Raw genomic sequence first — 23,282 nt, forward strand, 5'->3', positions numbered from 1 at the left:
AGGTTGGAACAGTTTGGAGGGCTCAGAAGAAGACAGGAAAATGTGGGAAAGTTTGGAACTTCCTAGAGACTTGTTGAATGACTTTGACAAAAATGCTGATAGTGATATGAAAAATAAGGTATAGGCTGAGGTGGTCTCGGAGAGGAGGAACTTGTTGGGAACTAGAGCAAAGGTGACTCTTGTTATATTTTAGCAAAGAGACTGGTGGCATTTTGCCCCTGCCCTAGAGATTTGTGGAACTTTGAACTTGAGAGAGATGATTTAGGGTGTCTGGTGAAAGAAATTTCTAAGTAGCAAAGCCTTCAAGAGGTGACTTGGGTGTTGTTAAAGGCATTCAGTTTTATAAGGGAAACAGAGCAAAAAACTTCAGAAAATTTGTACCCTGACAATGTGATAGAAATGAAAATCCCATTTTCTGAGGACAGATTCAAGCCAGTTGCAGAAATCTGCATAAGTAATGAACAGCCAAATGTTAATCCCTAAGACAATGGGGAAAATGTCTCCACGGCATGTCAGAGGTCTTCATGGCAGCTCCTGCCATCACAGCAGGGCCTAGGAGGAAAAGACGGTTTTGTGGGCCAGACCCAGGGTTCTCATGCTATGTGCAGCATAGGGACTGGTGCCCTGTGTCCCAGCTACTCCAGCCATGGCTGAAAGGGACCAATGAAGAGCTTGGGCCGTGGCTTCAGAGGGTGCAAGCCCCAAGCTTTGGCAGCTTCCATGTGGTGTTGAACCTGCCAGTGCAAAGAAGTCAAGAATTGAGGTTTGGGAATCTCTGCCTAGATATCAGAAGACGTATGGAAATGCCTGGATGTCCAGGCAGAAGTTTGCTGCAAGGGCGGGGCTTTCATGGAGAACTTCTGCTAGGGCAGTGTGGAGGGAAATGTGGGGTGGGAACTCCCATAAAGAGTCCCTACTGAGGCATCACCTAGTGGAGCTGAGAGAAGAGGGCCACCATCCTCCAGATCCCAGAATGGTAGATCCACTGACAGCTTGCACTGTGCAGCCAGAAAAGCCGCAGACACTCAATACCAGCCCATGAAAGCAGCCAGGAGGGAGACTGTACCCTGCATAGCCACAGGGGCAGAGCTGTCCAAGACCATGGGAACCCACCTCTTGCATCAGCATGACCTGGATTTGAGACATGGAGTCAAAGGAGATCATTTTGGAGCTGAAAGATTTGACTGCCCTGCTGGATTTTGAACTTGCATGGGGGCCTGTATCCCCTTTGTTTTGGCCAATTTCTCCCATTTGGAATGGCTGTATTTACCTAATGCCTGTAACCCCACTGTATCTAGGAAGTAACTAACTGCTTTTGATTTTACGGGCTCATAGGTAGAAGAGACTTGCCTTGTCTCGGATGAGACTTTGGACTGTGGACTTTTGAGTTAATGCTGAAATAAGTTAAGACTTTGGGGGACTGTTGGGAAGGCATGATTGGTTTTGAAATGTGAGGATGTGAGATTTGGGAGGGGCCAGGGGTGCAGTGATATGGTTTGGCTGTGTCCCCATCCAAATCTCATCTTGAATTCCCACATGTGGTTGGAGGGACCCGGTAGGAGGTGATTGAATCATGAGGGCAGGTCTTTCTCATGCTCTTCTCATGATAGTGAATAAGTCTCAGGAGATCTGATGGTTTTAAAAAGAGGAGTTCCCCTCAAAAGCTCTCTCTCTTTTTGCCTGCTGCCATCCATGTAAGATGTGACTTGCTCCTGGTTGCCTTCCGCCATGATTGTGAGGCCTCCCTCCCCAGCCATGTGGGACTGTAAGTCCAATTAAACCTTTTCTTTTGTAAACAGCCCAGTCTCAGCAATTTACATGTCTTTATCAGCAGTGTGAAAATGGACTAATACACTGGCTCTCTGAAATAACTCGGTCGACAAAAATAAAGAAAAAAATTTAAAAAGAATGAACAAAACTGTTAAGAAATATGGGATTATGTAAAGAGACCAAATCTACAACTCACTGATGTCCCTGAAAGAGAAGGCAAGAAAGCAAGCAACTTGGAAAATATATTTGAGGATATTGTCCATGAAAGTTTCCCCAACCTTGTTAGAGAGGGCAACAGTGAAATTCAGGCAATGCAGAGAGCCCTTGTGAGATACTATACAAGATGACCATCCCCTAGACACATAGTTATCAGATTCACCAAGGTTGAAATGAAATAAAAAATGTAAAAGGCAGATAAAGACAAGGGGCAAGTCACCTACAAATGGAACTCCATCAGGCTAACAGCAGACTTTTCAGCAGAAACCCTACAAGCCAGAAGATATTGGGGGCCTACATTCAGCATTCTTAAAGAAAATAAATTACAACTAAGAATTTCATATCCAGCCAAACTAAGTTTCCTAAGTGAAGGAGAAATAAGATCCTTTTCAGACAAGCAAATGCTAAGGGAATTAGTTACCACTAGACCTGCCTTTCGAGAAGTCCTTAAGGGAGTGCTAAATAAGGAGAGGAAAGGCCATTTCTGACTGTCACAAAAACATACTTAAGTACATAGACCCACTGACTCTATAAGTCAACTACACAATCAAGTCTGCCTAATAACCCCCTAACAATACAATGACAGAATCAAATCCATACATATCAATAGTAACCTTGAATGGAAACAGAGTAAATGTTTCAATTAAAAGGCACAGAGTGGCAAGTTTGATAAAGAAGCAAGACCCAACTGTATGCTGTCCTCAAGAGGCCCATCTTACATGTAATGACACACACAGGCTCAAAGTAAAGGGACGATGAAAAATCTACCTAACAAATGGAAAACAGAAAAAAAGCAGGGTTTGCTATTCTAATTTCAGACAAAACAGACTTTAAACCAACAATGATTTAAAAAAAAAGACAAAGAAGCACATTACATGATGGTAAAGGGCTCAATTCAACAAGAAGATGTAACTATCCTAAGTATATGTGCACCCAAAACAGGAACACCCAGATTCATAAGATGAGTTCTTAGACACCTAAGAAGTGACTTAGATGACTACAAAATAATAGTGGGAGACTTCAACATCCCACTGCCAGTTTAGACAGACCATCAAGGCAGACAACTAAGATATTCGGGACTTGAACTTAACACTTGACTAAATGGACCTAAAAGACATCTACGGAACTCTCCACCTCTAAAATGGCAGAATATATATTCTTCTCATCTGCACATGCAATATACTCTAAAACCGACCACACAATTAGCATAAAACAATTCTCAGCAAATTTAAAAAAAAAGGGAAATTATACCAACTATAGTCTCAAACCACAGCACAATAAAAATATATATCAATAAGAAGAAGGTCACTCAAAACTGTACAGGAAATTAAACTGCTCCTGAATGAGTTTTGGGTAAACAAGGAGATTAAAGGAGAAATCAAGAAATTATGTGAAACTACTGAGAACAAAAATACAACATACCAGAATCTCTGGGACACAGCTAAAGCAGTGTTAAGAGGAAAGTTTATACTGCTAAGTGCCCACATCAAAAAGTTATAAAGATCTCAAATTAACAACCTAACATTACACATAGAGGAACTAGAAAACCAAGAGCAAACCAACCCCAAGCTATGAGAAGACAAGAAATAACTAAAATCTAAGCTGAACTGAATGAAACTGAGACATGAAAAACCATATAAAAGATGAACAAATCGAGGGGTTGGTCATTTGAAAGAATAAATGACATATATAGACCATTAGCTAGACTAATAAAGAAGAAAGGAATGAATATCCAAATAAATACGATCAGAAATGACAAAGGGGACATTACCATCAACCCCATAGAAATATTTTTTAAAAAACCCTCAGAGACTATTATAAACACCTCTATGCATACAAACTAGAAAACCTAGTTGAAATGGATAAATTCCTGGAAACACAATCTCCCAAGATTGAACAAGGAAGAAACTGAAGCCCTAAACAAACCAATAATGAGTTCTGAAATTGAATCAGGAATAAAAAGCCTACCAACCAGATGAATTTACAGCTGAATTCTACCAGATGTATAAAGAAGAGCTGGTACCATTCCTACTGAAGCTATTCCCAAAAATTTAGGAGGAGGGACTCCTCCTTAACTCATTCTGTGAGGCCAGAATCATTTTGATACCAGAACCTGGCAGAGATACAACAAAAAAAGAAAACTTCAGGCCAATATCCTTGATGAACATAGATGCAAAAATCCTCAAGAAAATACCAGCAAGCTGAATCCAGCAGCATATCAAAAAGCTAATCCACCACAATCAAGTAGGCTTTATCCCTGGGAAGCAAGGTTGGTTCAACATATGCAAATCAATACATGTGATTCATCACATAAACGGACCCAAAACCCCAAGCCACAAGATCATCTCAATAGATGCAGAGAAGGCTTTCAATAAAATTCAACATCCCTTCCTGTTAAAAATCCTTAACAAACTAGGCATCAAAGGTAAATACCTCAAAATAATAGGTGCCATCTTATTATTGACGTGACAAACCCACAGTCAGCATCACACTGAATGGGCAAAAACTGGAAGCATTCCCCTTGAGAACCAGAAGAAGACAAGGATGCCTACTCTCACTACTCCTATTCAACATAGTACTGGAAGTCCTATCCAGTGCAATCGGGCAAGAGAAAACATAAAAGGCATCCAAATGAGAAGAAAGGAACTCAAACTATTCTTGTTTGCAGATGATATGATTCTATACCTAGAAAACCCCATAGTCTCTGACCAGAAGCTGCTTGAGCTGATAAGCAACTTCAACAAAGTTTCAGTATACAAAATCAAAGTGCAAAAATCAGTAGCATTCCTAACAACACCCATACACTGACAGCACCTAAGCTGACAGCCAAATCAGGAATGCAATCCCATTCACAACTGCCACAAAAAGAATAAAATACCTAGAGATACAGCTAACCGGGAGGTGAAGGATCTTTACAATGAGAATTACAAAACACTACTCAAAGAAATCAGAGATGACACAAACAAATGGAACAACATTCCATGCTCTTGGATAAAAAGAATCAATATCATTAAAATGGCCATACTGCCCAAAACAATTTATAGATTCAATGCTATTTCTATCAAACCACCAATGACATTCTTCACAGAACTAGAGAAAACTATTCTAACGTTCATATGGAACCAAAAAAGAGCCCAAACAGCCAAGGGAATCCTAAGCAAAAAGAAGCTGGAGGAATCACATTGCCTGACTTCAAACTGCACTACAAGGCTACAGTAACCAAAATAGCATGGTACACATAGACCAATGTAACATACTAGAGAGTACAGAAATAAAGCTGTACATCTATAACCATCTGAGCTTTGACAAAGTCGACAAAAACAAGCAATGGGGAAAGGACTTCCTATTCAACAAATGGTGCTGGGATAACCGGCTAGCCATATGCAGAAGATTGAAACTGGACCCATTACTTACACCATATATAAAAATCAATTCAAGATGGTTTAGAGACTTAAATGTAAAGCCTAAAAGTATAAAAATCCTGGAAGATAAACTAGGAAATACCATTCTGGACATAGGCCCTGGCAAAGATTTCATGATAAAGACGCCAAAAGCAATTGCAACAAAAACAAAAATTGACAGATAGGACCTAATTAAACTAAAGAGTTTCTGCATAGCAAAATAACTATCAACAGGGCAAACAGACAACCTACAAAATGGGAGAAAATATTTGTAAACTATGAGTCCAACAAAGGTTTAATATTCAGAATCTATAAGAAACTTAAATTAACAATCAAAAAAACAAACAACCCATTACATATTGGGCAAAGGACATGAACAGACACATCTCAAAAGAAGTCAAAAATATGTCTAATAAGCATATGAAAAAATGCTCAACATCGTTAATCATTAGAGAAATGCAAATCAAAATAACAAGACACCTTCTTGCACTAGTTAGAATGGCTATTATTAAAAAATAATAAAAACAGATGCTGGTGAGGTTGCTTAGAAAAGGGAATACTTATACAGCAGTAGTGGTGGGAATGTAAATTAGTTCAGCCATTGTGGAGAGAAGTTTGGTGATTTCTCAAAGAACTTAAAACAGAACTACCATTCAACCTGGCAATCCCATTACTGGGTATATTCCCAAAAGAATGTAAGTTGTTCTACCATAAAGACACATGGACCTGTATGTTCACTGCAGTACTATTTACAATAGGAAAGATATGAAATCAACCTAAGTGCCCATCAACAGTAGACTGGATAAAGAAAATGTGGCACATATACACCATGGAATACTACATAGCCATTAAAAAAGAATAAGATCATGTCCTGTGCAGCAACATGGATGGAGCTGGAGGTCATTATCCTATGCGAACTAATGCAGGAACAGAAAACCAAATACCTTATGTTCTCATAAGTGGGAGCTAAACATTGAGCACATATGGACACGAAGAAAGGAACAATGACACTGGGGCCTACTTGAGGGTGGAGGGTGGGAGGAGGGTAGACTGAAAAACTGCCTATTGGATACTATGCTTATTACTTGGGTGATGAAATAATCTGTACCCCAAACCCCCGTGACACACAATTTACCTATATAACAAACCTGCACATGTACCCATGAATCTAAAATAAAAGTTTAAAAACTTCAACAAGTTTTTTCCTTATCAGTTTTCAATTTTCTTGGCTGCTTTCTTATTGCTCGCATTACCCACTTATTTGTGATTTCACCTCTTTTCTAAATTTTCATGGGTTGAAAGGACACATCAGCAGAGATTGAGTTGCCACTTCCCCTGTTCATTATGCTACAAAATATTTTAAGCATTTCAGTAACCTTCAATTGTTAAAAATTATCAGGCATCAAAGCACCTCAAATATTTTCAATACTTGGTATTATTAGATGCTGATGAAGTAAATCAAGTTATTCTCAATTTGTGAGGTTTTAATTGGTCTAATTCAAAGCCAGATTTGCCATGAAAGCTAATGATGTTTAAGTTTCACCTTAACAAGTTTGTATCCATAATTTTGTAATTTTTTTTTTTTAACCAAGGAGGGCTATTAGAATTGCATAAACTTTAGGCTCCACAAAACCTGAATTTGCCTCTGTTCTAATTAGAAATCGCCATCTAGAATCACTTCAAGTGAATTCAATTTGGCCGTGATTAGAACCCTATACTCAGGGTTGCTCTGATTGGCCTCCCCACCCTACAATTCCATTTTGAGGTAGTTAGTATTACTTGGCAATATATAGCCATAAGAGATTTTATTTATTTTTTATTAAGCCAGTGACTTCAGTAACTTATCAAAAGTTAGCAATAACCCATCTGTAAAGAGATGTCAATCTTTGCATTTCAAATGAATGACTTAAGCAACCAGTTGGGCATTTCGGAGTAAAGATACTATTCTTATTCAGTGGTTTGAGAAAAATGAAGAGATAAGAGAGTAAAATTAATTTGTCACCTTGAGTTGCATATTATTTTGTCATGATTATCTCAGAGATACATATTGTTCTAGAAATAAAATCATGAATGTTGCTTGTAAGTTTGAGAAATCTGAAAAATATGAACTATATGACATTGATTGAATGGCAGATCTGTCTTCCATCTTCTTCTTATATATTCTAAGTATGTGAGTCAAACAGACAAAGACATAGAAATGAAGTGACTACACCACAACAGGCAGAGCTGTCTTTGTGACTTGCAGTTAGGGTCCAATTTGAGTGGTGAAGTTACTGTACTAGATTGCCAGAGTTCCTTAAACGGCAACTAAAAGCACTGCCCATAGTTGGCTTTACAACAGAGAATGCTGCTCATTTAGCCTTCAGAGTCTGACAAAGCAAACTTTATCCTAAATGTTCTCTGTGAGGAAGGGAAGGATGCTTTTGAACAAGATTAGTCAAAATAGTGTCTTCAAAACCAAAGCTCTTATCAAAGTAAAATTCTTGAGGTACCTTTGACTCTTGAAAGCTAAGCAGCCCATACCCATGGACAAGTGCCATTAAAAACAAAAAATCTATTCACAAATTTCAACTGTGTCTCAAGTGGTTTTGTGCCCTGTGTTGTGCACTGAAAGCATACTTCTTGAGGACCAGTTTTAAGATTACATATTTTGACTTTTAAAGCAGGAGCTTGAGCAGTATTCTGTTTGTTTAACTCAGTATTAACTTTATAGAAATCTGAGTCCTAGAAAGGCAAATTCTCCAGGACCATCCACTAACCATGAGTAAACTGGAAGAAAACATATCAGAAGTCATGACTTTCACTCATTCCCTTCACCACAGCCTAAAATGTTTGTCTGCTAGAAGGCGCTTGGGAAAATAGCCCCCACACCACAGTGTCTGTGGGAAAGAGAGATGGTACTGACAAGGCTGTAATCACTACCTTTTCCAGGGCTCCCACTGCCTCCTGCTCTCATAGGCCAGTGAACCCTTTGGAGTGCTAGCTGAATGAGTCCAGCAGGCCAGACTCCCTACATGGTGAGCAACTGCAACCCTGATGACACAGACCACATGCCAACCCAAGGAGTAGTGACATCGCTGTCCAAAACATACATGCTATCGACACCGGGTTATTCGTGATGGGCTAGGCAGGGACTTAGGCCTTCATTCTTGATGATTCTTTTGACTTGTAATTGCGACTAACACAGAAGACTCAAAAGAGGATTGCCAGAAGAAAATCTGATGAAGATAATTGCAGCAGAGGAAAACTTAATGGAGATCATTGTTCTGTGGCAGTGGGGTGCCTGCACAGGGAAAAGGAGGTTAGGCAAAGACCACCACCTTAATCCAGCTGCTTCTCCATACCACAGGAACACAGGACAAATCTTGCCCTCTGAGAAATCTTGCTCAATGGCCTGACATCTTCCAAGAGGTCATGCTGCTAGAAAGCCACATCCGAGTCTAGTTGCCACAGCCATAAAGTTTCCAATACTGTGCTATGAGACCATACCACAAAGATAGATACTGTCCTGGAAGTCAGGCCATCTGATGGCAGACATGTTTGCCATCAATACCAGTATTTTAGTCAGTTCAGGCTGCTAGGACAAGATACCATAGATTGGGCAGCATAAACAACAGATATTTCTCACAGTTCTAGAAGCTGGAGGTCCAAGACCAGGGTGCCAGCATGGTTGGGTTCTTAGTGAGGGCTCTCTTCCTGGCTTGTAGAAGGCTGTCTTCTTGCTGTATCCTTACACCTGAGAGTAAGCTCTCTGGTGTCTTGTTCTCTTCTTATAAAAGCATTGATCTCATGATGGGGGTTCCATCCTCATGACCTCATCTAAACCTAATTACCTCCCAAAGATCCCACCTCCTAATATCCTCACTGTGGGTCAGGTTTTCAACATAAGAGTTTTGGGGGGACATAAACATTCAGCTCATAATAGTCAGCCATGAAACAATAAGCTCCCCACATCACTGGCAACCGTGCTGCCCTTTCTGGACTTGCCCTTTTCAAAAGTGGTTTAGGGGATGCTCTCCATCCCTGCCCTGCTTCTGTCAAGTGGAAGGGCAAAGCTTTCCTGAGGAGAGTTTAAGGAGGCAGCTGTTCTAATTGTTTCTCAGCTGCTGTGACCTTGCGTGTACCTGCATGTACCTTGGAAGGGCCATGTGCTTGGGCTGGAGATGGCCTGCATTTTCTCATCAGGATGATGAGTGGGTGCTAACCAACTAGGTTCATTGCCAGGAAGACTCCAGAGGTAAAATGCTGATGGCCTCTGTAGTGTGATGATGGAAGAGGCAGGTTAACATGGTAGAGGATCCAATCCTCAGTCCTCATGAATATCACAGCAGTGACTTATCTTATCATCCTAAGCCTAGCCAGTGATTCTCTCCCTGCCCTCCACTCCTTTAATGGGAAAAGGAGAAACGATATTTGAATCACTGCCAGAGACAAATTCAAGGCAGACTCTTCCCTGACCCAATCACCTTTCCATGAGAATGAAGAAACTTAAGCTTCTGGACCATGCTTGCAAAACTCTGATCCTTTGAGAATTCATTTCTCAGGCTTCCAAGTTGGCAGGTTGAACATAGTAGCAAGACAATGCTCACTTCTCCCTTGAAGGATTTCTGAATGAAATGCTTTAGAAGAGTTTATTCCCGTTATGGTTCCCAGTGTCTGTGGGAACAGAATGAGATCATCCATGGGAGAAAGTGCCTGCTCGTGGGCCAGGCTCAGAGCTGGCAGTCCCGTTTCTGAGGTAAATCACAGAACCTGGAAGGTCCAGAGAGCATCATGTGCCCCCAGTCTGGGATGTCTGCCTCCAAGGAGTCTGAGCAAAAGCTCAATCTGCAAAGGGCTTTTGGTCAGCTGGGAAGCTGGCCAAGAGACCTTTTAGCTAAGTATTTTTTTTGTTAACCATTTACAATACTACTTAAATTTAATTTTAGAAGAGTGCTGTTCAATTGCAGTGACACAAATGGACATTGTACCAGTGAAAAACAAAATAAAATATGTTCCAGCTGATCAGCGGCCTTCCACTTTCCAACCTGAGCAGTTTTTTTCCATCACAATTCATAAAAGTTTTTCAAACATAAAGAAAACTCATCAGAGTTTTATAGTAAATACCCATATTCTGAACACCTAGATGCTACAATTAACATTTTCTGTACTTGCTTTACCGCATATATGTCCACATGGTCACCCTTCTATTTAATTGCCAATGCATATTTTTGATGCATTTTAAATTGAGTTGTATATATCAGTATACTTTCCCCTAAATACTTCTGTTTTTATACCACTGTTTAGGTGTTTTTCATAGTTCTTTTCTTTTTAAAGTAAAATTTATATGTTCTGTAATGCACAAACCTGAATCATTTGCATATGCCTGTGTATAAGCAAGCAGTGACCCATGCATACCTGTAACCCAAGCCTGTATCAAGATACAGAATGTTACCATCACCCAGAAATTTCCCTCATACTCCTTCCCAGTCATTTTCCACCCCCACCCAGCCAGAGGCAACCACTGTTCTGATTGTTTTTTTACCACTGATTCATTTTCCTATTCTGAAACCTTATCTAAATGGAACCATTCAGTATGAACTCTGTTATGTAAGGTTTCTCTCAATCAGTAATATGTTTTTGAGACTCATGCAAATGGTTGCACATAACAGTAGTTCATTCCTTTTTATTACTGTGGAGTATTCCACTGTATGAATATATCACAGTTTGTATATTCATTCCCCTATTGATGTACACATAGGCTTCAAATTTTTGACCACTGCAATAAAGCTAGTAAGAACGATTTTGTACAAATCCTTTTACAGACATGTGTTTTCATTTCCCTTGGGTAATTACCCAGGAGCAAAACTGCTGCATCATGGGGTAGATGTCTGAATGTTGATTTCACAGTCTCATCAACAACGAAAGAGTTCCAGTTGCTCCACATCCTCATGAACGTTTAATGTTATCAACCTTTCTCATTTTAGCTCTTCTGGTAGGTATGAAGTAATTTAAGCTGCTATTTTAGCAAGTTTTCCAAATTAGGAAAAAAATACTTATGTACAAAGATCAAATCTGAAGTAAATATAGGTTGAAGGAAATCTAGAAATTGGCGTGTGCAATTTTAGAAAAGTTTACCTTATCCAAACTCAGGCCATACAGCTAATAGTTTGAGAGAATGAACAATGGCTGAAGGGATGTGGAACAAGCAGCCAGACACATTTTTCAGTTTTTAATTCTCCCTACAAGATTATGATATTAGAAAAGAAAATGTTATGCTTAGAAATCTGCAGCTTTCGTTGATAGAGAAATAGGAACTCTGTGTTTACCCACAGAACTGGCCTGGTGTGAACCACACTGTGTTGCCCCCACTTGCCTCCTCAGGTCAAAGCCCCTTGAAGATCAACCCTGCAGACCTAGCACAGCCTGCAACATGGAGCTATGAATCACCTAGACAATTGGGACGGACTCCTGCCCCTTCCTCCCTCTTTCTGATACCATCCCTGGACCTGAGGAAAAGGAAATCCCATTTTTTGAGCATCCACACTATGCCAGAACCTATCATAGGCACTGTGCGTATATTGTCCACTAATCCTCACAACAACATCCCTATAAAGTTATTGACAGTCTGATGTTATAGATATGAAACCAAGACTCAGAGAGACATAGTAACGTGCCTAGGGCCACATAGAGATAGAAGAACCAGGATTCGACTATCAATCCTGTGCTTTTTCCACTCTACCTTGCTAAGCACCCAGAAAGCAAACTGCAAAGGGCTTAATAGTTCATTGGGTGCTGAGGCCAGTAGTAGAAGGTGGTGTATGTCTCTTGGTCAGGTTTGTCCCTGCTTTTCCTTTCTTTTCTGTTTCCTGCTTTCTAGTGTGTTTTCATTGAAGGTGGGGCTGAGTCACTCCACCCCTGAGTATGATCAGTCTTTCAGAGGACATAGATGTAAATGAGCTTTAGCCTTCTTCTCCACAGCTGCCACTGTCTCCGGCTTTGAGTCTTCCCCTTCCACAAAGGGATAATTCACCTGGTACATCCATTCTCCTTCCCCTCAGTTTCTCAGAGCCTCACTGATTCCTCCCTGCTCTTTGGTCCCCTTCCTCCTCACTCCCTTCTGCCCACTGTTGGGAAGGGAGGTAACTGTGGGTTCATCACATGTTCATCACGTGTTTCTCTAGACCAAGTTACCTGTTCCTGAAAAGCATTAGCTTGCTCCTCAAATCCCACGGTTCGGAAATAATTGACGACATCCATCACGGCCCAGTCTGCAGGATCAGGTGGTCTCCCATTTTCCATGGAACTGCAAAACACAAATCCAGACAGTTGTCATGGCAGTGCCTGCACAAGGGTGTGGCCAGGCTCACAACTGGGTCTTCCGGGACAGGCCTTTCATGTTTTTTGGGTTCAGATGATGATTACTCTCACTGGCTTAGTCACTGCTAATAAACCGTTTGACATTTAATGTAAATTATTTCCTCTGGTTTTTAATCCAGAGACATTGAGAGTGGTCCAGTGACTGCTGGTAGCCCAGAGTATGATATTCATACTTCTGAGTTCAGAACACCTGGCCTTTTACGATATGACCTCAACATACCTCTCTCTCTTCCTGTCTTCCTAACACCTTCCCTAGCCCCATCCCCACACGTCTAGGGATAAAGCCCTTCCACAATAGGCCAAGTCCTTTCACAGATCTGAACCTCTGCACATTCTGTCCCAGCCACTTACAATGCCCCCACACCTGTCTCTATTGGACAAAACTCTACCATTTCTACCAGTACAAAACTATCTCCACTTTGAAGCATTTTTCTGGCTCTTCCAACGGCGTGTTTTAGTCATAACCTCCTTTGACTTCTAGAACTTCACTCAAACTCCCATTGTAGCACCTTCCACACTGAATTATACCCTCTGTTTATTGAACAGTCTCTCTCACTAGAGTGGGAGATGCAGGTTGGAGATATGCATTTGAGCCCGGACCACTTCTCATTTTATTATTCCTAGTATCAAGTGTGTACTTAGGAACTTAACCCATATTGTTCAAATAAATAGATGACAAGATGACAATCAAGCATTTGTCTGAGAGGGTCTATGGGTAATGCTCCTCATTGGATTCAGAGAGGAGGGAAAGGAGAAGTAGAATAAAGAAAGAACGGTAATGACCTGCAGTTACTGGGACTCTGCCTCATTTCTGCGTTGGGAGTATTTGTCTGGCTTTCTCCATACCTCATCCAAGATGATTTTCCTGGAGTGTACATCCAATCACATAGCCTAGCTTTGCTTTGGAGGTCCCTCAGGACAAATCCTCTCCTCTCTCCAACTAGGAATACACTGCAGAGCAAAACAGACACCACCCTTATTCTTATAGGCCTTACAGTCCTGTGGGGAGTGGACATTGATCAATAATCATACAAGTAAACGTACAGCAGCAAGTTATGCTAAATGCTAAGAAGGACAAGCATCATTTACTATGATAGTTTAAGGGACAGGGGAAGCTTTCCCGTGGGAGTTTCTTTTCAGGTATGATCTAAAAAGCAGCCAGAAATTAACTGTATGAAGAAGTCACATGAAGAATATTCCAGGCCCTGTGGCAGAAACACATATAGCCAAGGGAGCCATGCAGGTCTTGGAGGCCACACTGAGGATTCTGGATTTTTGCTAAGAGCAATGAGGAGCTGTTGAATGGTCCTATGTAAAGGGTGCGACCTGATCAGATTCACATTTTGAAAAAGAGGATGCTGGAGAGGAGCCAGTGGGAAAGAAGCCAATGAGAAGTCTATTGCAGTCATGCAAGCCAGAGACCATGCGTAGACTAGGGTGGTGGCTGTGAAAAACGAGAGGAGTGTGTGGATTTAAAAGATAGTTAATGAATAAAATCAGTGTAACTTAGTGGTAGACCAGACATAGAGAATGGAGGGAGTAGAAGTGTCATGGAATTGGATGGATGGTGGTAACATCCATCCAGCTGAACATGCTAGATTTGGAGTACTGTCTATATCCTAGTGGAGATTTAATGTGGGCTATAAGTCTAGAGCACAAAGCAGAAGAGTGGGCTAGGTACACCTGTGGGAGACAGAGGCATTTAGACAGTAACTGAAATCTTGAGAGAGGAGGAGAAGAGAGCTGGGCCTAGAACTAAGCTTGAGAGGTTCAATATTTAGTGGAAGTTGAAAAGATCCAGGTTACTTTTAATGGAAACAAAATTGGCTAGATTTGGGGAGATTCCTGAAGGTCTTTAAAGGTCTAAGAGTCAAGGATCCAGCCACTCATTCCCCACCATAATGTTTTGCCCATAGCAGGAACCTAAAATATTTGATTTAAGACAACCAAACCAATTTCTGTACTAGTTAAAGGGAGTCACTGATCGATGGCACATGTGATCATTCATTTCTCAACAGCACCTAATTTAAAAACATTTAAAGCCAATACTCTAAATGTCTTCTCTTTTGGGCTTAAAGATGGTGAATCTATAACCACTGCATGCCTGTATACACACATACCCATATGCACACATGTACACACACAATCTTCCTACCATTTAACAGGCAATATACATCGGGAAGAAAACTATTTTTCACCCTAACGTTACTAAATATTAACTATGTGTTTTTAAATCAATAGTAAATAAAAAAAAATTATCTATGTGCTTGAATTTTCCATACACTAGCAACATAAGCAATCAGCAACTGGCACTGACGACCCTCTTCAAGGTACCATTTTCCTTTCCTCTCTCTTAAGGTGTCCTTGAAGAATGTTCGGAAAGGAGTTCATTGTTCCAACAAATCTTTTCAGTTTTCTAATTAGTTCACTTCTGGTAGTGAACACATAGGCCCATCGAAACACTTTTAAGTGCCCCCAGAAAACATCTGAATTCACTCTCCCTGTGGTTGACTTCAGTTAGTTGCCTTTCCTCACCAAGAATAGTTATCAGACCTTCACATGTACCCCCAAACCTAAAATAAAGCATTTTAAAAAGAATATTCAATTGTAATAACAAAATACACTACATTGTATTTTAAGATGGGAGGCTTTCCTGATTTTTATTCTGGTGGGATATAACATCATGACTTCCATAATTTTGAAATATTCTTGAGTGTAGCAATGCCACAGAGGAGAAAGACTTGTAAAACTGCTGGCAGTGTACCATGAATAGCAGCAACGTGGAACGGGGCACTCTTTCATATGGAGGGTAAGGGAATTCACCCAGAAGAAACAAGGGGTTAGAAACCAACCAATACATTTAATGATTGATCTATCTAAGTTTAAAAGCCTGATAGCCCCCTAAAGCCAAAATAACCTGGAAAAAAATCACATTAGACTACTGATATCCTGAGAAGAAAAACCTATCTTCATCTTTGTAGCACCAGCACCTAGCACAGTCTGACTGGTGCACAGTTGATACACAACAAAGTATTACAATGGACTAACAACCAGAGGGCACTTACAACTTAAAATCTGTGTTTCACACATTACTCAGTATCAGCCTCCCACCTCTTTGTGAACTGGCTACTGTAACCTGCTTTTGGGAAACGAAGGCTCAGAAAGGTTAAGAAACACACCCCAAATTGCATGGTAGATAAAGCTAGGATTGGATTCCGGATATGCTTGACTCCAAGTCTCTGCTTTTTTTCCACTATACTTATTCATTGACACAACAGATATTTATTAAAAGCCTGTCTTCTCAGTATTGTGCTACATGCAGGGTTACAAGGACAGGGAATGCATAGTCCCTGCCCTCAAGAAGCCGGCAATCTGGTGAGGGAAAGCAGATGTGGAAACAGCCAGTTCTGAGGAATATTCGAATCGAGGGGTGAACAAAGTGCTGTTGAGGACGTATTTACGTAAGGGAGGGCTGGTTAGTTCAGCCTGCCTAGAACACTTGAAAATTTTCAATGGCAGTTTAAAAAGGCATTTATTGCCTTCAACACTCTCTGAGGGGGGCCCCAGAGTGGGGATGGCTTGCAGAGGCACGTCTTCACAGGCACACACCATCGCTTCTAGGTTGCTTGTGTTAATGCACCATGGATGATTTCACTGGGCTCTTCCAGTGGTTTCAGCAACAGTTTTAAGGAGAAAGCTGGTGATGATCCAAAATAACACAACAAGGGTAGGCCAAGTGGAAGGGTGTGCGGGGCAGGAGCCAGAGTGCCAAAGCCAGATAACATTTGACATGGGAAGATACTGGAGGATAGATTTAAGCGGCACCATTCTCTGCTAGGAATACAATATGTCTCCCCAAGGACTGATATTTTGTCCAAATTGAGACGCTTAGCTTTAGTTATTTCCTTATAAATGGTCCATTCTCGCCACATCTTTTCTTATGACCTATGCATGTCAAATTCCAGAGGGAATTTAAATGTCACTGTTTAAAATACCTGCCAGTTGGTGGTTCCATTGTGGCTGCTAATTTTGCACTGATAAAATGAAATGGCAGATACAAAAGTGCCATTTTCATTTGATATTTATTATTCACTATCGTCATAGCAAAATGTTTCTTAGAATATAATACATGTTGATATGATAAATTTATGAGTATTTTCCAGGCACAGAATCTTTAATATATATATTTATCTATAGCTTTATTATTAAAAATTAGCAAGAAATCTCAGCACTTAATCAAATTATCAATGTTTCCATTTAGCCCAGTCACCTTTTAGTCCTTGTGCATATGGTTAGGTACATCAAGTATTGATAAAAATTATCATGCGTGAATAATTCACACTAGGAAATGATTATACCCTAATTAAACAATCACCTGATTTTTAATGAGAGTTAGAAAGACACAACCATGGGGACAGAAATGCAATAATAACAAATTTGGCAGATATATGCAGATCAATTGAGCCTTTATGATGAGGTTTTCATGTTGGCACATCATAATTTTAAGTTCTGGCAGCAAAAGTCTCCATTTCCCTTTGTAAGAAGGCAGGCAGAAAATAGTTGAAACTGGTTTTTTAAATCTAGCATCTGTACATTTTATGGTATTTATGATATTATGGATGCTGAGAGTTGGTCGGGCCAAAAGGATACTCTGGGTAAATGCAATCCACATGTAATACCACAACTCCATTATATTCCTCAATTGTATTTCCACTTCAAAGTTCAGAGCAAGTTACTTTAGACACTGGTTAACATATTATGATGATATATTTGTCACATTACTTTTTTTATAAAGCTAATTCTGAATGTTACTTATTTTTACACTCAGCAGTGCACTCTAACTTTGTGCTGCCTAGATATTTATAACTTATTTTCAAAATGAAATTAACCTATTCTTTGCTCATGTCTTAAAAGAGCCTCTGGCTAAAAGCAATTTAATTCTGATTCTAATAAATTAATATTGATCTCTTTGCCTATGACAAACCTAAGGATGAAGCAACTAAATGAGCATTAGCGTTATTTCCATTCCTTTCTCCCTCTCCCTTCATGCTAACAAGCAGGGGTCTGGCTAAATGGCAGGCCCAAAAAGAGAAGGGATGATTCAAAGATTCTGGACAGAACATTTTTCATTTTTAAATATTCAGATAAATAAGAGTTGACTGACTTAGTTGCATCACATCAAAATGATGAAAGTATTGAAAAGGCAAATAATTCATCAAACCTTCTGTATATTCCAAATTCTTTAGCTTAGAGTTCAGATGCTTGATTCAAACCTAACTGGGCAACATCCTAGACTTTCCCATACCCGTGGCTTTGCTTATGTCAGTCAGACCCTTTCTGTTCAACTTCCAGGGGATTAGTCCTGCTCATTATAAAAGAATCAGTTTAATTTCTCCTTAATTAATTTTAACCTGTCTACTACGAGCCAGGCACTTAATAAGCATTGGAAACTCACAGTCTAATGAAAAGGATAATCTCGAGTCAGTTGTGGGATGAAGAAGGTCATGATGTTTGTTTCCTGCTCTATTCCAAAAAGTGGTTAAGGAACAGGGGAAATAGATGGTTGAAAGAAGGATGGAAAGTCAACACGGCAATGTGAGTCAGGCTGTGCTAGGTGTGTGGATGAAAGGCTTTGGAGCCCTGGGTCACCAGTAAGACTAGGAGCAGGCACTGCAGACAGATGGAGCATCTTCCTGCACAATTTCTTTCCTCTGTGTAGGTATCTTCCCTCAGGCTAATGGCTTTCCTCTGAAATCATACAGCATTCTGTCCTTGGCATACCTCTGCCTGGAATGTCTTCCCAACCCATCTTTCTGAAAACAAAGGATCTTATAAACAGCCTCCTTTCCTTTTCCTCTTTTTATTTGTACATTCTAGTACAAATAAAATCCTCTAGTGTAAATAACAATGCTCCTTTTTTTTCTTTTTTTCTTTTTTTTTTTTCCTGTCACCCAGGCTGGAGTGAAGTGGTGGGATCTCAGCTCATTGCAACCTCTGCCTCCCGGGTTCAAGTGATTCTCTTGCCTCAGCCTCCCGAGTAGCTGGGACTACAGCTACAGCATGCCACCATGCCTGACTAATTTTTTGTATTTTTTGTATTTTTAGTAGAGATGGGGTTTCACCATGCTGGCCAGGGCGGTCTTGACTCCTGACCACAGATCCACCCGCCTTGGCCTCCCAAAGTGCTGGGATTACAGGTGTGAGCCACCGTGCCTGGCCAAGAACACTCCTTTCAAGCAGACTCAATGAATACTTTTTGTTTACTATCAGATACAATTCATGCCAAACACAAACATTTCATATCCTAATCATTAATACTAAACACAACAGTCTAAAGACTACCTGAAGAAATTTTCCTCCCTGCTCTGAGCCACAGCACAATGGTCTCTGTTCCAAAGGATTTGGGTGTGGCTTCACTGCTTAGAGAAACTTGGTTTTCCTTCTGTAGGGATCTCAGTAGCAAGAAACTATATAAGAAACAGCAGTCCTTGAGGGCTGACAATGTATAAAAGATACATAGTCAATGTCTGTGAATTCTGCTGGCATTGATTGAAACTCCTTTTGTTTTCATATTTAAAATATGATGTTTTAATATGTTTAACTGACTGTATAGTTTTATGCACTTTACTCTTGAAATGTACACTTCAAGGCAGTTATTTGCAATGGAAAAATCAGTATAACTCAAAATAATAAACAGACTCAATTCTTAACTCATCATCATCTAATTGAAGGGAATAATCAAAGACTTATTTATCATGAGACCATATATCAGAATGAACAGATAACTATAACATATCAAGGAATGAATTTTAGTTTCAGTAAGAAAGATAAAATAGTGCCATTTACAAGTATCACTATTAATTCCCATATATGATCAATATTCAAGAAACCATTCAACAAAGAAACAGTGAACTTGAACAACACTGTAGACCAAGTGAACCTAACAGACACATAAAGAACATTCAACCCAACAGCTGCAGAATATACATTTCTTTTCAAGCATACATGGAACATTATCCAGGATAGATCACATATTAGGTTACAAAACAATTTTTAACAAATATAAAAATAATGAAATCATACCAAATATCTTTTTCGATTGCAATGGAATGAAACTAGAAATCAATGGCAGCAGGAAAACTGAAAAATTCACAAATACATAGAAATTAAACAACACACTTTTGAATAACCAATAGGTCAAATAAATCAAAAGTGAAATTGGAAAGTATCTTGAGACAAATAAAAACAAAAGCACAACATATCAAAACTTATGAAATGAAACAGAAGCAGTATTAAGAGGGAAGTTTATAGTCACAAATACCTACACTAAAAAAAGAAAGATATAAAACAACCTAACTTTCCACCTTAAGAAATTGGACAAAGAAATAAAATAGAGAATAGAAAAACAGTAAGATAAAATCAACTCAGACTTGGGCTTTTGAAAAGATAAACAAAACTGACAAACCTTTAGCTAGGCTAAGAGAAAAGAGAGTGAAGACTCAAATAAATAAAACCAGAAATGAAAAAGACATTACAACTGATGCTACAGAAGTGAAAAAGGTCATATAGACTACCATAAATAGTTACAGGTCTACCAACTGGATAGTCTAGAAGAAATAGGTCCCTAGAAGCATATAACCCACCAGACTGAATCATGAAGAAATAGAAAATCCAAGCAGACCTATCTAGTAAGGAGATTAAATCAGTAGTACAAAACCTTCCATAAAAGAAAAGCCAAGGATTAGATGGCTTCATTGGAGAATTTTACCAAACATATAAGGAAGAATTAATGCCAATCCTCAAACTTTTCCAAATAATTGAAGAGGAGGGAACATTTCTGAACTTTTTTTATGAGGTCAGTATTACCCTCATACCAAGCCAGATAAAGACACACAAGAAAAGAAAATTATAGGCCAATATCCCTGATTGAACATAGATGTAAAAATCCTCAACAAAATACCAGCAAACAGAATTCAACAGTATGTTAAAAAGATCATTCACCATGACCTAGTGGGATTTATTCCTAGGATGGTTCAACATACAAAAATCAATTAATGTGACATATCACATTTACAGAATGAAGGATAAAAATCACACAATCGTCTAAGATAAAAAAAGTGTTTGATAAAATTCAAAATCCTTTCATGATAAAAAAAAATCTCAACAAAGTAGGGATAGAAGGAAATTACCTTAACCTAATAAAGGCTATCTATGAAAAGGCTATAGCTAACATCATACTCAAAGGTGAAAAACTGAAAACTTTTCCAGTAAGATCAGGAATGAGGCAAGGATGCCCATTCTTGCCACTTCTATTCAACATACGACTGGAAATCCTAGCCAGAGCAATTAGGCAAGACAAAGAAATAAATAGCCTCCAAATTGAAAAGGAAGAAGTAAAACTGTCCTTACATTTACAGATGATATGATCTTATATAGAGAAAACCCTAAAGATTCCACAAAAAAACCTGTGAGAATGAATAAACAAATTCAGCAAAGTTGCAGGATACAAAAATCAACATACAAAAATCAGTTGCATTTCTATACAATGATAATGAACTATCTGCAAAGGAAATTAGGAAAACAATCCCATTTACAATAACGTCATACTTAGTAATAGTCTTAACTAAGGAAGTGAAAGACATACATACTAAAAACTATGAAACATTGATGAAAGTAATTAAAGAAGACACAAACAAATGCAAAGACATCTCAAGTTCATGGATGGAAGATTTAATATTGTTATAATTTCCATATGATCCAAAGCAATCCACAGATTCAATGCAATCCCCATCAAAATCCTAATGATATTTTTAAATAAATAGAAAAAAATTATAATATTCATATTGAACCAGAAAAGATCTTGAATAGCCAAAACAATTTGAAAAAGAACACGGTTGGAGGCAACACACTTCCTGATTTCAAAATATATTACAAAGCAACAGTAATTTAAACAGTATGGCAATGGCATAAAGACTGACATATAGATCAATGGAACCGAACAGAGAGCCCAGAAATACATCCATGGATATATGGTCAAATGATCTTTGACTGGAATGCCAAGAACACAAAATGGGGAAAGATGAGTCTCTTCAACTAATGGTGTTGGGAAAACTGGATATCCACACGCAAAAGAATAAAACTGGATTATCTTTTACCATACACAAAATATCAACTCAAGATGGATACTTAAACATAAGACTTGAAACTGTAAAATTTCTAGAAGAAATCACAGAGGGAAAGCTTCAAGACATTAGTTTTGGCAATAGTTTCATGGATATGACACCAAAAGCATAGGCAACAAAAGCAAAAATAAGCAGGGCTAAATAAAACTAAAAAGCTTCTATACAGCCAGGGAAATAATCAATAGAGTAAAAAGGAAACCTATGGAATGAGAGAAAATACTTGCAAACTATATATCTGATAAGAGGTTACTTTCTAAAATACATAAGGAATGCTTACAATTCTATAGCAAAAAAACTAATAACCCAATTGAGAAAACGGTCGAAGGACATAATAGATATCTCTCAAAAGAAGACACACAAATAGCCAATTTGTATATATATGACAAGAGGTTCAAAATCACCAATCATCAAGGAAATGCAAATCAATGCCACAATGAGATATCATCTCATACCTCTTAGGATACTATTATCAAAACAACAATGACAAATGTTGGCAAGGATGTGAATAAATCATAACCTTTGTATACTGTGGTAGAAATGGTAGAAATGCAGAATGGGGAAGCTGCTATGGAACTGTAGATTCCCCAAGAAATTTAAGATAGAACTACTATGTGATCTAGCAATCCCACTTCAGAGTATTTATCCAAAGGAATTGAAATCAGGAACTCAAAGAGCTATTAGTACTCCCATATTCACTGCAATGCTATTCATCAAGATATGGAAACAACTAAATGTCCATTGACAGATTAATGAATTTTAAAAATAAAATGTAATAGCTGGGCTTGGTGGCTCATGCCAATAATTCCAACTACTTGGGAGGCTGAAATGGGAGGATCCCTTGAACCAGGAATTTGAGATCAGCCTGGGCAACATAGGGAGACCCACCTCAAAAAAGAAATGCTGTATATACATACAATGGCATATTATTTAACCTTAAAAAAGAAGGAAATCCTTACATTTTCAACAAAATGAATGAACCTTGAGAACATTATGCTAAGTGAAATAACCAAGTCAAAGAAGGACAAATATTGCATGATTCCACTTATATGAGGTATCTAAAATAAACTCATAGAAGCAAAGAATAGAATAGTGGTTGGCAGAGTCTAAAGGAAGGGGGAAAGGGGGAGCTGATAATCAACAGGTACAAAATTTCTGCCTGGAAGATGGATATGTTTTAGCGATCTGCTGTACAACATTGTGCCTACAGATAATAATACTGTATCGTACACTTAAAAAATCTGTTGAGTGTAGAACCCATAGTAAATGTTCTTACCATATTAAAAAAGAAAGAGAAAAAAAAGAAAGAAGGAAGGAAAGAAAAAGAAAGAGAGGGAAAGAAAGAGAGAAAAAGAAA

At 38.9% G+C, this 23,282-nt stretch overlaps 1 protein-coding gene across 3 annotated transcripts in view; it reads right to left on the reverse strand.

Annotated features, from left to right (window-relative positions):
• The window catches only part of SAMD13 (sterile alpha motif domain containing 13), a 54,056-nt gene that overhangs the window by 14,231 nt on the left and 16,543 nt on the right, over positions 1–23,282 (reverse strand). For 2 of the 3 annotated variants that reach the window (XM_054478596.2, XM_063653609.1), the window contains exons 3-4: positions 13,530–13,697; positions 12,561–12,672 (exon numbers count right to left, since the gene is read on the reverse strand). In XM_054478596.2, the coding sequence (XP_054334571.1) occupies positions 12,561–12,672; positions 13,530–13,697 (280 nt within the window). The remainder of the gene's footprint in view (positions 1–12,560; positions 12,673–13,529; positions 13,698–23,282) is intronic. The other variant, XM_054478606.2, reaches the window with a different exon arrangement.

The sequence above is a fragment of the Pongo pygmaeus genome, chromosome 1 (genome assembly GCF_028885625.2).
Source record: "Pongo pygmaeus isolate AG05252 chromosome 1, NHGRI_mPonPyg2-v2.0_pri, whole genome shotgun sequence".
NCBI classification, from domain to species: Eukaryota; Metazoa; Chordata; class Mammalia; order Primates; family Hominidae; genus Pongo; species Pongo pygmaeus.